A 15,829-nucleotide genomic window follows, 5' to 3' on the forward strand; every position below is an offset into this window, starting at 1 on the left:
TTCAAAAATGTATTGATTGACAGATCGGAAAGAAATGATATCCATCTTCAAATTTTTTCCCCCGTCACAAAAGTGTTGTCTTTCTGTTTACGCATTTTAAACGGGGTTTATCCGAATTCATTTTTCTATTAAATCCTCATTCAGATCAAATAAAATAATCGACTGTTTGATTTTGTAAATTATATTGAAATTTTTAAGGAAATTATGTTTTATCTAACACATTTAAAAATAAGTTCTTGTTAATAAGATTTCCTGCATTTAACTTATTCAAAACTAAATATTATCATAGCTTTACTTCAATCACCTTCGCGGAAATCAACACCGCAATGTATTATGGGATGGTAATGGTGGGCGCGTGATTTCGAACAAATACAGAATGCCTGCCCAGAGAACGGGTACGCTGCAAATAATCATAAGAACAAAAGAATAATAAGCGTGTTATCATGCAAAAACTGACAATTTATCTATCTCCTCATATATAGAACGCCTGCCAAAATGCAAAAATAAGAGAACAGGGCGATATTTTTTGTTCAGACCCCTCTCAATAAGTTCGATTTTTCCACGTCTTCACGATCAAATACTTACTGCAGCCTCCCAGATAAACAGCAATACATAAAAGTTATTAAAACAAACACCAATTCATGTGTTTTAACAAAATTGTCTTCTGTTGCGGTTGTATTTGACGGAATTAGGAAGTTGGATTTAGTTTCGTCATTTTAAATTTCCCTGCATTCATGTCGGGCAAATGGCGGGTTATTTGAGTTGTTCCTATGGAAAAAAAAATTGTTTGACAAATTTGTGCTTATTATAATTTTCTTTCAAATAAAATTCTACCTAAATACAATGTATGTTGGAGCAAAAAAAATCTGAGGCTAAACAGAAAACAAGTTTAATTTCATGGAATTAGTTTCAACTATTTTTTTAAATAACATTTATGTATATTTAACTTATGCATCAGTCGTGTCAGTGATATTTCACTAGCAATAAGAGATGTATATATAACCTGAAAAAGCCGTAATTTATTTCATGCAGTTGAAGTCTCTGCTCCATGCTGGTCTATATACAGGACATTTAAGCAGACATTATAACCCATAAGTGCATGTATTTTATGTAGCCAATTTTCACAAAAAAAGCAGGTTGAATAGATCAAATAACTAATCGCCAGAAAAAAGAATTAGAATTGTTATTTTCATTTCTTTTTTATCTGAATCAAAAGATATTCGATGCAGTCTAGTAAACCCGCCCATCTAGGCTTAGATTATATGTATTTCTTAATTTCGCCAAATAAACTTCTATAGAGTTTTTGTATTTAGCTGATTTTATTTCCGAATGACCTTTGATCTGCTGAGATTAACTTTTTAACTGTGACATCAATCAACAACCACTTTCTAAATGTGATGTCAAAGTTAATAAAATTGAGAATGGAAATGGGGAATGTGCCAAAGAGACAACAACCCGACCATAGAAAAAAAACAACAGCAGGAGGTCACCAACAGGTATTCAATGTAGCGAGAAATTCCCGCACCCAGAGGCGTCCTTCAGCTGGCCCCTAAACAAATATATACTAGTTCTGTGATAATGAACGCCATACTAATTTCCAAATTGTACACAAGAAATTAAAATTAAAATGATACAAGACTAACAAAGGCCAGAGGCTCCAGACTTTGGACAGGCGCAAAAATGCGGCGGGGTTAAACATGTTTGTGAGATCTCAACCCTCCCCCTATATCTCTAGCCAATGTAGAAAAGTAAACGCTAACAGGAACCTGTATCATTTTACATTATGGCGGACAAATTTGTATACAAGTGCACGTGTAAATATGTTTTCACTGAAAACTTTATTTTACTTATATTATCTCATATGTTTGGTATGTGCTAAATTCTATTTTCAAGAATGTAGGCTTTAACAGAGGAATGGTGAATTTCTGATTTTATTTTAATTTTAAAGTTGATCATCGGGAGAACCACTTATATTGGTCAGTATGCATCTACACCCTCTTCAAGCCTCTATGGAAAACACTGGGGTCTCCTTTCATTATTTGTTATAAATTGAAAACACATCAGAAAAAGACCTATTCATGTTTCTATTTTATGATTGCAGGCATTGGTGTAGTTAACATTCATGACAATGATCCATCTGCTCAGTCAATAGAAATTAATTCCAACAGCTTTTCTGGAAATACTATTTCAGTTGATTATAATCAGTTAAAAGGCCATGTGTTAAATCCATTAGACAATCTGGAAGGTACACTTGGAAATTTAGAGACCACAGAATCCAACTTAGGAAATGTTGATCAGGTTCTAGTGGATTCATCTGAATCTAATAATCATCATGATCATACTCAAATTCAGATTGTCAACTCAACAGCTGATAGTGGACATTCAGAAGGAACGTTAATAAGATTAAGTGATGGATCTGTTGTTAGTACATTGATAGACAATTCACAAATTGTAAGTGCTAGTAGTTTACCAACTACATCTTCTCAGGCTGTAAAAAGACAATTGAATGCTTCATCATCTAGTCCTATGGTAACTAAAGTTATAATTACAAAAAATCCCAACTCAAGTCAACCACAAGCTGTACCAATTCAGTTAAATCCATCATCTTTGCAGTCTTTACAACACGGACAGACATTAACGTTTAATCAATCAATGGCACCTGCTGTCAATGTGGTGCCGCAAAGTGCACAGACTCCTACAAAGACCATTACAATTTCTCAGCAAGGAATTATGTCACCACAAAAACAATATTTTGCTTTACCTGTGAGCTCACCAAAGCCTGGGATAACAAAAATCCCTATTTCTCCAGCAAAGACTCCTACAAAAATAACAATGATACCAGTGACTGTTGGCAAATCTCCGCAGAGGATAGCGCCAGCTTCAGGTGTTTCTGTTTTAAGTAAAAGTTTATCCGATAGTGCTACATATACAGCTGTTCCTGTGTCATCAGGACCTACAATGATTACATTATCACCTTCAAAAGTTTTTAAACAAGGCACAGTGGTACAAAATGTAAGTATTATAAAAGATAGACAATTAATAAAAATGTCTCAAAATGTTTAATGTAAACAATTAACATGTTTGTATATTATGACATATAAATTTGCTTACCAATACACAGTCATGACAGTAGTGAAATAGAAAAATAGAAAAATCAAATTTAATACGCAATGTTAGTTGATATTAATTTGATTATGTTTTTATGTCAAATTTGAACTAATTAATTGAACACCCACATGAATTTTAATTTATTTTGGAAATTTAGGACTGTTGTATTACATATATAGCCTCGAATAAAATAAGATGACTAAACATTGAATTTTATATCAGGTTCAGCAGAGACCAGGTCAGATACAATTCCAACCAAATCAGGCTATTACAATAAATAAACCTCAGACACAAGGTGGTGTACGACAAGTTGCCATACCCCTATCTAGCATGCAGAATATTCAAGGCAGCAAAGTTCAATATGTTAGACTGGTAGCTCCATCACAGCAAGGCCAAACTGCAGGTACATGTAAGAGACACTATATACATGTATGTTTTGTCGATTTCATTTTGGTTCTAGAGCCATTATTAAGATTTTATCTTTTGCTACATTTCTTCATTTTCAATTCAAAATATTTGATTGTCACTCAGTCAATATGAAGAAAAAGTGCTAGCACTAGTGATGATAAGGGTGAACAAGATTCTGACCGTTACTTTGCTTTTCCGTTAAAAGCTCTGGGGTGGGATTATTTTGGTGTCTCAGGTTGATATGGGTATGAAATTGTTAAAGCCATACATACCAATTTTAGGCTCACGCTACTAGGCGACTTGGGCGAAGAAGTCGCTTTGCCGACCGTCATTTCGCTTTCCCCGACACCCAAAAGCGAAAAAAAGTCACCCTGTTGTTTAGGTTACTCGCTTTCAGTCGCTTCCGTCATCAGAAATTTTCAATTATTACCAAGTTGATGAAAAATCAATTTTTTATTGACAATTAGAGAAATTCAGACATAAATGATTCATTTTCTTTAGAGCAGAGGTTAAAGCATTGTCGTTACAGTGTGAAGCAGGTTATTTAATAAAAAATACAACTTTTTATCTCTTCGTGCATTTCAAGTGCTTTTTACTCGAAAACGTACATCAACCTAACTTTTGGCTGCAAAATAAGTTTGTTACTTCATTTAAACGTGATAAAAGTTGCCTCCAGTAAATGTTTAATCTATTAAAATGTCATGTTCCTTTCCAAATAACTTGTCAAAAATCGTTTATTTTTGTAAATTTTCTTGCAATCGTCCGCCATTGACCGTTTTCTTAACTATGGATAGAAACCGGAAACGCTATGAACAAAATCCGTATTTTTACAATAATTACAACGGACGCATGGATGGAACAGCTGACAGAGGTATATTGATCCCAATAGGAAAAATTATGCATTCCACACTTTTGGTTATTTCTAATTGATTGGTGTATATAATTCAATATAATTTATATGGATTGTTTCAAAATATTGTTGCTTAACGCTGACATGTCAGAGACTATTATACAAATATTAATATATTATGGCCCAGCTTTACAGGGTTTAAGCTAGGATTTTGAGGGCTTTAGTCACTTTTGCGCGCTATTAAAATCAACCTTATTTTGTGTAAAAGCAATGGACTAATGATAAATATTACTAGCTTCATCTTTCAGTCAGAGCTCAGACATAAACAAGTCGATTTTTGTTTTTGACTTACAGAAGTCAAAACATGTATTTATTATAAAAATGTGTTTTCAATTTTAGACTTATCTAAGTCAGAAAATGACAGACTTGTTTAGGTCTATTTATGTTGATGAAAAAACTTAATTTGACTTGGTGGCCAAAGTGCACCTCCTATGACAGCAAAAACCTATCTGAGAGTTCACAAGGACTTGAGCTATCTATATTTAATTACCTAATTGAACATCCTTACTAAACACAGAGGTTTTATCTCATTAACTGTGGCTCCAGGTGGTTGCATTGTAAGGTTAATTAACATTATCTCCGATTTGTTAGACTCTCATTCATATTTTTCTCTAGAAGACAAAGCATTGTTTTTCAATGTTGTCATTATTTGATTTAGATGCGTGACCTTTTTATAAATATGCGTGGGTCTTGAAGTTTACCAATTTTGGTAACTTATCGACTTGTAGGAGTCGATATTTGCAACTTTTTGATTCTGGTCAATTATTTCTTGCTTAACAATATTTGACTTATTAAAGTCGTATTTTGTCTTGCATTAAAGGGAGACAAATCCTAAAACTTACAAATTTAGACCTCTATGAGTCAAAAGCAGATTCAGACCTATTTATACCCCCGCTTTAAAAAAGGGGGGGTATACTGTTTTACCTCTGTCTGTCAGTCCGTCCGTCCATCAGTCCGTCAGTCCGTCAGTCAGTCCGTCCCATGAAACTTTCGTCACATTTTTCTCAGGAACTACACATCCACCCTTTCTGTAATTTGGTATCAACATTTATATATGTCAGCCATACCGTGTGATGCGTTTTCAGATTCATCACTTGACAACTTCCTGTTTACCGAACACTTGTCTGATTTTACATATGATAGCCAAGTTGAAAATTTTCGTCACATTTTTCTCAGGAACTACAATACAAGGATTTCTGAAATTTGGTTTCAGGATTTATATAAGTCAGCTATACCGTGTGATGCGTTTTCAGATTCATCACTCGACAACTTCCTGTTTACCGAACACTTGTCTGATTTTACACATGATAGTCAAGTTGAAAATTTTCGTCACATTTTTCTCAGGAACTACAATACAAGGATTTCTGAAATTTGGTTTCAGGATTTATATAAGTCAGCTATACCGTGTGATGCGTTTTCAGATTCATCACTCCACAACTTCCTGTTTACCGAACACTTGTATGATTTTACACATGATAACCAAGTAAAAAATTTTCGTCACATTTTTCTCAGGAACTACAATACAAGGATTTCTGAAATTTGGTTTCAGGATTTTTATAAGTCAGCTATACCGTGTGATGCATTTTCAGATTCATCACTCGACAACTTCCTGTTTACCGAACACTTGCATATTTTTACACTATTAATATTATCCACTTGCGGCGGGGGTATCATCAGTGAGCAGTAGCTCGCACTTTCACTTGTTATGTCTGAGCTCTGACTGTCTTTTGACTTAGTCAGATTTTAAGGGATTAAGGCACCAGCATGATTGGCAGTTATTGTATGATTTGACTGTATTGTATTATTAAAGATTCTGACATGGAATCCAGAAATTTAGTTCACAATTTCTCTTCATTTTGTTCCAGGGGTCATTCCTGATCAACAAAAGTTGGATTCTTTTTTTTTAAACAAAGAATCACAGTAGAAATTAATTTGCAATGATTATTTCACTGCATAATCATTATCCTTATAAAACGTCTAAGTCGATATTTGGAAATCATTTCTATCAAGTTGGAAATGTATAAAATCCGTTTTGGAACGATTAAAATGACTGAAAGGAGGTTGTAAACAAATCAACAATAGATCACGTTTACTACTTTCGGTTTTAAAATGAAACGAAAACGGGAAGTGACATGTGGATAATAAATTCAAAACGAGTCCGGATTCATCAGGGAATGATCATTTTTCGATTTAAATTCCTTTAGTAAGAGATATATATTTCTCTCTCGTTTAATTGATTCTAAATGATTTTGTATTTTACGTTTTTAATGTCTATAAATAGTCAAAGGAATACTTTCACGCATGCGTAGAAAACAATACAGGAAGCACCTGTTTAAAACATTTCTCTGGAACTTTTTGAATAAATACATTAAAGTTCTTTATTTTAAATGGAAATTGTCGAAAGTTTTTGATGAAAATTTAAATCAAATATGACGAAAATGCCTTCAAATGACGAATCTACGACAAACTAACTTTAGATTGTGATCGTTTGGGAAATATTGAAATTCAAATGCGAACTGTCCGGGGTGTTACAATTTTGATTAAATGACGAAATTATACTCCTGGTTGTTGAAATGCCGACTGACTGATTTTCCTGGGAAAATAATTATCATGGTCATTCAACTATGGGGTTAATTAATAAATTACGGATAAGTGACCCATCTGATGGCGATAAGCGGATTAGTTGTAATCACAACTTGTAACACCTGTTGAAAATGTTAATGACCTGGAGGTCATAAACTTGTCAAAAACATGAAGACAGGTAGATTTAAAGTTTTTATTGCGAAATTTTTTTTACACTTTCAAAATTAAAGTGAAGAAATTGATTTGAAATACTTTCGTCAATAAGAAAACCCTTTCGTGAAATACGAAAGTGACGAGCGCTAGCAAAATCACTGGCTTTACTTTGTATATCTTTTGATGAGAAACACTGAATTTCATACACAAGATAGTTTTTAAATAAATTGCAGTTGGTATATTATAATTTCTTTATATTTTTAAATTACCTTTTTTTAAAATAAAAAAATATTTTTTTAGTGCTAGATATTTAGTTGGTAGTTTCTCACAAGAACCTTAGTAAAACTTAAACAACTTTTAATTTGAAATGTTGCTTTAATTGTATACTCAGATATGAATTGAACAATATAAAAGAACATTATTAACATATGACCCTTTATACTATAGTTAAATCCAAACATTGTAGCACACCGCACGAATGAGCACTTCTCTTTCAAATCTCACCACTTCTCCCTATAATTCTGAAGTAGTGTGAATCCTGTATACATGAAACTAGTATTTTTAGTACTAAAAAAATATACTTTGTCCGTCTTATGGGAATCAAGATTAGTTATCTAGAGATATAAACTATTTCTATACTACTCTACAAAATGACAATTCTGAAAGTGCTGGAAACTTTTGATAGAGTAGGAATACAGGCACTTTCTATCTGGGAAATGATGTCAAAAAGGCGTGTGTAATTGTTGATCTTTTCCAGTGAAAAACATGATTCCAGAAATAGTGTATATAATTCAGAAAAAAGGGAATTGTATATGTGTTTGAAATACTGATAAAAAATTTCTCTCATGTTCTATTGATATTGTAGGTATAAAGACATCTTTGGCATCATTAGTCCAAGGGAAACAGATTTTTACAACAAGTGGTGCACATCCGTTGACCATACAACAAGCGGGAGGACAACAGATGAAGATTACGTTACCAGTTCAAAGTAACCATCCTGTAAGTGTTCTCACGTTTAACTCAGCTGGTTTTGAATCATAAATATGAAAAAAGCATTAATGTACAGTATTTCTAATGACAAAAGGGTTTTTGATTTTTGAAAATTGTGTAATTCATTCATATTAATTCCTTTTCGACTGAATTGTTATTTTTAAATGCTCCAAATGATATGACAAAAGGCCATTATTTTGAACCATAAATTATATTTTAATGCCCCTCCTATGATAGTAGAAGGGCATTATGTATTACCGTCTGTGCGTCTGTTTGTTTGTCTGTCCGTCCGTTCGTCTGTCCTGCTTTAGGTTGAAGTTTTTGGTCAAGGTAGTTTTTGATGAAGTTAAAGTACAATCAACCTGAAACTTAGTACACATGTTCCCTATATATAGCTTGATATGATCTTTCTAATTTAAATGTCAAATTAGAATTTTTACCACTACTGAACATAGGAAACGAAAGTGCATGTGGTGCATCCTTGTACTATAGACACATTCTTGTTAAATCTTGGCTTCTCATTGAATTTGTCATCATGAGGGCAAACATTGAGTGAAATTTAGGATTTTTTTATACAGTGCACATGATGTCTTTGGATTCATATAATGTATCCAGTTTTTGCCATAAACTTTTAATCATTTTGTTATCAGTAACCAATTTCTATTGAGTTTTTATGAAAACATATGATATTGTCTGATCAATGCTATAAACTTCAGCAACGAATGCTGTTTGAAAAATTCCCACAAGCCAGCATGACATTTGAAATTCAGTTGATAGCACTTTTAAGATTATTTTTTCTTGATAACACAGTCTGCGACATTAAGCGGTAGCCCGAAGCCCGTGTCTAGTTTAAATAAGCTCGGACTAGTTAACGTACACTGCCGGTAGTCCGACCGGTATAGTGCATATCTGTGTGCACTTTTTTAATCGTTACCGTAAGTTAACGCAGAATGTCACTCAACGCCATCGATATTAATAAACTGATTTTCTTTTCCTTGCAAAAATTCCGTAAACCAGTTTTGACGGTCTCCCTAATGACCGATTGTTCAAAATTAAAAAAAAGCGCGAAAACGGTCAGTACCACGTGTTTTGAAAATGTCAAATTTTGATAATTATTGATTGATTTATGTTGCATAGACTGAAAAAAATATAATCATAACAGAAAATAAAAAAACATTGAACATTTTTGCGTCAGAAGATATTAATTCGTAACTGCCTGCTTGACATCTTGTGTATTTTAGGCGATTGGTTATTAGGACGACTTCAGTGACTGGTTATCGTTAATTTTATGAAGAAGTGGAACCAGTTTTGATTTCATTTCGAATTTTGGTCACAAACATCGTTTAATATACATGGCTTCACTGTCGGAAAGTGCGAGACCATGAAAGGCACCAAAAAGGCTGTCTCGCAAGTCCGACCAAGTTACGGAGGCTAAAAAAAATACGACGATAAACGGGACCGAGAATTTAAAACTCATTGGACGGATGGTCGTCCCTGACCCTGGCTCTACATGTCTAGTACGAGACTCTAGGATCATCTAGTTATGTTTTGTAGCTACTAAGGAGCAGGGAAAAGGAGGCAAATTTGTATCTGTTACTGTATTTGAATATAAACAGGAGTTGTTCAGCAAATTGAAAAATAATATGAAAAATTTTGAAGAATAAAATTTTAACTGATTGATTTTCTTCTTTTCTTGGTCTGCATCAGAAAGGATGATTTCTTTAACTTCCAAAGACAAAATTGAATGAGAAATTAATTTAACAAAATGTGATGGAAAGGGGTTTATATCTACATGTATACATTTATTTTACATGTATGTCTTAAATTCAAAGCAAAGATTCTGAAACAGTCTTGTCAACTGTTTTGGAAAGGTTTTTTTAAGGAAAGTAGAATTTTTTATATTAAATGGAGAAAAAAACTCTATATTTTTGAAAAGTTATATACACTTCCAGATACAAAAATGTAACCTCAGAATGCAGGATTTTACATCTAATATTCCAAAATTTTCTTGGGGGGGGGGGGGGCATGCCCCCAAACCCTCACACCGGTGACACAGATTTTATTCGGTCCAGTACATATAAATTCGGGCTAGTAATTTTATTTTTTAACTAGCCCATAGGGCTAGTGCTTCAAATAGTTTTTGGCACAGACTGATAACATGAACTTAACTATATTATAATTCATTTATTTTGTCATATTTTATTTATTTCTAGCGACCTGTTATAGCTCAAGGTAATACACAGACAGTACAAAGAATACTGTTACCCGCTGGCCCTAATCAGATGCAGTTAAGAGCAGTACCTTCTTCCTTAGGTCAGATACAAAGTAGTGGGGTGTCATCAATAAGTAACCTTAGTAATCTCCCGCCAGGAACAACTATTCTGTCCTCTGGTAACTCTGGTTCTGGACAAGGATTTGCCTTGGTACCTACACTTTTATCACAGGTATGTATGCTTCAGGATTGCCATGTAGAACAATCTCAGAGTGACAGTGCTAAGTTGATTAGAGTCAAAGAGTAAACCATATATTGCAGAAGAAAACAAACATAAAATATTTGGTTTCAGTTTTATTATTTCAGATTCTAATGAACTGTACTTTACATGATTTTGAATCATGTTAATCATCAAATGTGCATATTTAAATTTATTTTGATACATTTACCTTCGGTGTTCCTTATTAAATATATACGAAGTATCAAAGTATTGACACTCAAGAAACACCTCCACTAATATGACCATTGACTGAATCCCTTATATCTTATTTGGACATGACCAAATCTAACTTTGGGGTGGCAACAGATAACAGACACAAGTAAACACTGAAAATATAACTACTGAAGCATTTAAATTATTTTTATTTGTACATCACATTACAAATCAGATACAACATTGAAGGTACAAATACACATGCATATGCCAAAAAAATAACAAATAAGCTACAAAAAATATTTTCCTTGGAATTTAGCCCTGAAAAAAAATATGCAAAGAACAGTGTATGCATACATGATACACACACCCTTTTCATAAATCTTTCCCAGAGTAAAAATCTGTGTACTATATACAAAAGACATTACACATAAAGAAAAAAAGATAAATTTTTTGTTTTAATTTCCATTCTTTTAAGGTCAAAACTGAAATGTGTGATAAGAATGCTTTCTGGATGCTTAATGACGGGATTACACACATACTTTTAATTATGATCACAAATGATAAGAGGAAAATCCTTAAAGGCTTTTAAGCACAAGGTCTAACATTGTGTCTAATTTCAAGGTAAAAAAGATACTTAAATTAGAATTGTGTAACATAATATTACTGTCTGAAACTATAACTGAAAATATTTATTATAAACTTTGCCCCTTTTCATTGGGGTATGTGAACTGCTCACTAGAGTTTCTTTAGTTGACACTGCTCATGATTATTGTAACATAATTTTTACTATCATACACATTTGACTTTTATCAGATGTCTCAGCAGCAACAACAGGCCACGGTACAAGTGAGACCAATGACTTCCCAGGCAACAGTAATCTCTCAACCATTACAGAACAGACAGGAGTTTATACCGATAGCCAGTAATAACCCAGTCCTTAGTGCTTCAGTGGCTAATTCAGCTAGAAATAACAATAGTACTGACGGGTATGTTGATAATAATTATGTGCATCCTTTTCCAAGTTTCAATGAAATAAAAAGGCAATGAATTTAAATGTTGCTGATGCTGCTTTGGTATATATCATATATGTATAAGTATAATGTTTTAGTAGGACTAAATCTTTTCACCAACCTATTTCAGGGTCTTCATTGTATGTGGCTTATTTATTTTCAGCATTTGTAGAGTTGATAGGGAAATTAAAATTCTTCTGTATTTAAATTAAATTTAAACATATTTTATCATTTGTGCAATGACTTGTTGACTTTCTCTTTATTAGGAAATCTCATTTGCCTCAGTAGCAACTGTTTCTCTCTGAATATTATACCCAGTGTTCTTCCCAGGCCGTTTTAGCATCACGGTACCGCGACGCTAATTTTTCTTCCCGTAACGCTATAATAATATCCGCCACGCTATAATAATTTCCGCGACGCTATAATTATTTTCAGGATGTTATTTTTCTTGTTTCTGTATGGCAGAGCCATGTCCTAAATTGTGAACTTTCATCTAATTACCGCATACGATCATAAAAAAAATATATCACCGTTAATTGTAATCCCTTCAAGTCGGACAATAGAGGAAATTAAAAGTGTTTACATAGGTGTTAATTGCCCTTTGGGTGATAACTGCTTGGATACTAATACCCCAAACTGTCACTTGTGACATGATTAATACCACGTGGTATGCAATCGAAAATTTGCAAATTTCGACAAGGAGAAAATGTAATCAGAAAATCATTAAATAAATCAAAATATATGTTTGCAAAATGAAAATTAAAGAAACAAACATTTTTTCTCTTTTAAAAAGAGATTGAGTCTTATCTTTTTATGACTTTCAAAATATTAGTATTACTTTCTTTCTCTTCCTATTACTAGTTGTAAATCGAGAGTGAAAATTTTGATTTTGAACTATATAAGTTTTGTACTTTCTTTAGAAAGTGATCATAATTGGCTTAAGTTTATGTTTCATCCATTTAATGCATTAAAAACGCCATATTCATTCCCAATCTCTTGTCAAACATTGTTTTATTTTCGTATTTTTCATTGCTTTCAGCGGCCATTTAATATTTTAGTGTACACCACTGATCGGAATCGGACCTGATATGACAAAAATCCGCATTTTACAATAATAACTACATATCCACAAATGGCACAGTAGACAGAAAATAATACCTAAAGAGAAAACTAAACAGACTATTTATTAGATAACTTTGTTAAAAATATATATCATTTTGATAAAAAAGAAACAACTGGGGCCATGAACCAATATATTTGATAGACATGATAAAGAAAGTTTTTTAATTCAAATTTTATTGCTATATGATACTTTCTCTTTCCTTTTTAGCTCACCTGGCCCAAAGGGCCAAGTGAGCTTTTCTCATCACTTTGCGTCTGTCGTCCGTCGTCGTCCGGCGTTGTTTGTTAACTTTTACAAAAATCTTCTCCTCTGAAACTACTGGGCCAAATTAAACCAAACTTGGCCACAATCATCATTGGGGTATCTAGTTTAAAAAATGTGTGGCGTGACCCGGCCAACCAACCAAGATGGCCGCCATGGCTAAAAATAGAACATAGGGGTAAAATGCAGTTTTTGGCTTATAACTCAAAAACCAAAGCATTTAGAGAAAATCTGACATGGGGTTAAATAGTTTATCAGGTCCAGATCTTTCAGCCCTCAAATTTTCAGATGAATCTGACAACCCGTTGTTGGGTTGCTGTCCCTGAATTGGTAATTTTAGGGAATTTTTGCTGTTTTTGGTTATTATCTTGAATATTATTATAGATAGAGATAAACTGTAAACAGCAATAATGTTCAGCAAAGTTAGATTTACAAATAAGTCAATATGACTAAAATGGTCAGTTGACCCCTTTAGGAGTTATTGACCTTTATAGTCAATTTTTAACCATTTTTCGTAAATCTTAGAAATCTTTTACAAAAATCTTCTCCTCTGAAACTACTGGGCCAAATTAATCCAAACTTGGCCACAATCATTTTTGGGGTATCTAATTTAAAAAAAATGTGTGGTGTGACCCAGCCATCTAACCAAAATGGCTGCCACGGCTAAAAATAGAACATAGGGGTAAAATGCAGTTTTTGGCTTATAACTCAAAAACCGAAGCATTTAGAGAAAATCTGACAGGGTTAAATTGTCTATCAGGTGAAGATCTATCTGCCCTGATATTTTCGCATGGATCGGACAACCCGTTGTTAGGTTACTGCCCCTGAATTGGTAATTTTAAGGAAGTTTTGCCGTTTCTTGTTATTATCTTGAATATTATTATAGATAGAGATAAACTGTAAACAGCAATAATGTTCAGCAAAGTTAGATTTACAAATAAGTCAACGGGACCAAAATGGTCAGTTGACCCCTTTAGGAGTTATTGACCTTTATAGTCAATTTTTAACCATTTTTCGTAAATCTTAGTAATCTTTTACAAAAATCTTCTCCTCTGAAACTACTGGACCAAATTAATCCAGACTTGGCCACAATCATCTTTGGGATATCTAGTTTAAAAAATGTGTGGCGTGACCCGGCCAACCAACCAAGATGGCCGCCATGGCTAAAAATAGAACATAGGGGTAAAATGCAGTTTTTGGCTTATAACTCAAAAACCAAAGCATTTAGAGCAAATCTGACATGCGGTAAAAGTGTTTATTAGGTCAAGATCTACCTGTCCTGAAATTTTCAGATGAATCGGATAACCTGTTGTTGGGTTGCTGCCCCTGAATTGGTAATTTTAAGCAAATTTTGCTGTTTTTTGTTATTATCTTGAATATTATTATAGATAGAGATAAACGGTAAACAGCAATAATGTTCAGCAAAGTAAGATCTACAAATAAGTCAACATGACCAAAATGGTCAGTTGACCCCTGAAGGAGTTATTGCCCTTTATAGTCAATTTTTAACCATTTTTTCGTAAATCTTAGTAATCTTTTACAAAAATCTTCTTCTCTGAAACTACGGGGCCAAATTAAACTAAGCTTTGCCACAATCATCATTGGGGTAATTTGTTTAAAAAATGTGTGGCGTGACCAGGCCAATCAACCAAAATGGCTGCCACGGCTAATAATAGAACATAGGGGTAAAATGCAGTTTTTGGCTTATAACTCAAAAACCGAAGCATTAAGAGAAAATCTGACAGGGTTTAATTGTTTATCATGTCAAGATCACATGGATCGGACAACCCGTTGTTAGGTTACTGTCCTGAATTGGTAATTTTAAGGAAATTTTGACGTTTTTAGCTCACCTGGCCCAAAGGGCCAAGTGAGCTTTTCTCATCACTTGGCGTCCGTCGTCCGGCGTCCGTCGTCGTCGTCGTCCGTCGTTAACTTTTACAAAAATCTTCTCCTCTGAAACTACTGGGCCAATTTTTACCAAACTTGGCCACAATCATTATTAGGGTATCTAGTTTAAAAATTGTGTCCGGTGACCCGGCCAACCAACCAAGATGGCCGCCATGGCTAAAAATAGAACATAGGGGTAAAATGCAGTTTTTGGCTTATAACTCAAAAACCAAAGCATTTAGAGCAAATCTGACATGGGGTAAAATTGTTAATCAGGTCAAGATCTATCTGCCCTGAAATTTTCAGATGAATCGGACAACCCGTTGATAGGTTGCTGCCCCTGAATTAGTAATTTTAAGGAAATTTTGCTGTTTTTGGTTATTATCTTGAATATTATCATAGATAGAGATAAACTGTACACAGCAAAAATGTTCAGTAAAGTAAGATCTACAAATAAGTCAACATGACCAAAATGGTCTGTTGACCCCTTTAGGAGTTATTGCCCTTTATAGTCAATTTTTAACCATTTTACGTAAATCTTAGTCATCTTTTACAAAAATCTTCTCCTCTGAAACTACTGGGCCAAATTAAACCAAACTTAGCCTCAATCATCATTGGGGTATCTAGTTTAAAAATTGTGTCCCGTGACCTGGCTAACCAACCAAGATGGCCGCCATTGCTAAAAATAGAACATAGGGGTGAAGTGTAGATTTTGGCTTAAAACTCTGAAACCGCAGCTTTTAGAGCA

General features: G+C 33.7%; 1 protein-coding gene across 3 annotated transcripts in view; it reads left to right on the plus strand.

Moving 5' to 3' along the window:
• Positions 1-305: 305 nt before the first annotated feature.
• LOC143045436 (protein lin-54 homolog) overlaps positions 306-15,829 on the plus strand; it is a 31,346-nt gene continuing 15,822 nt past the window's right edge. For 2 of the 3 annotated variants that reach the window (XM_076217925.1, XM_076217924.1), the window contains exons 1-6: positions 306-395; positions 2,102-3,012; positions 3,331-3,517; positions 8,028-8,161; positions 10,366-10,596; positions 11,614-11,786. In XM_076217925.1, the coding sequence (XP_076074040.1) occupies positions 377-395; positions 2,102-3,012; positions 3,331-3,517; positions 8,028-8,161; positions 10,366-10,596; positions 11,614-11,786 (1,655 nt within the window). In that variant the 5' untranslated portion in view covers positions 306-376. The remainder of the gene's footprint in view (positions 396-2,101; positions 3,013-3,330; positions 3,518-8,027; positions 8,162-10,365; positions 10,597-11,613; positions 11,787-15,829) is intronic. The other variant, XM_076217927.1, reaches the window with a different exon arrangement.

The sequence above is a fragment of the Mytilus galloprovincialis genome, chromosome 9 (genome assembly GCF_965363235.1).
Source record: "Mytilus galloprovincialis chromosome 9, xbMytGall1.hap1.1, whole genome shotgun sequence".
Taxonomy (NCBI): Eukaryota; Metazoa; Mollusca; class Bivalvia; order Mytilida; family Mytilidae; genus Mytilus; species Mytilus galloprovincialis.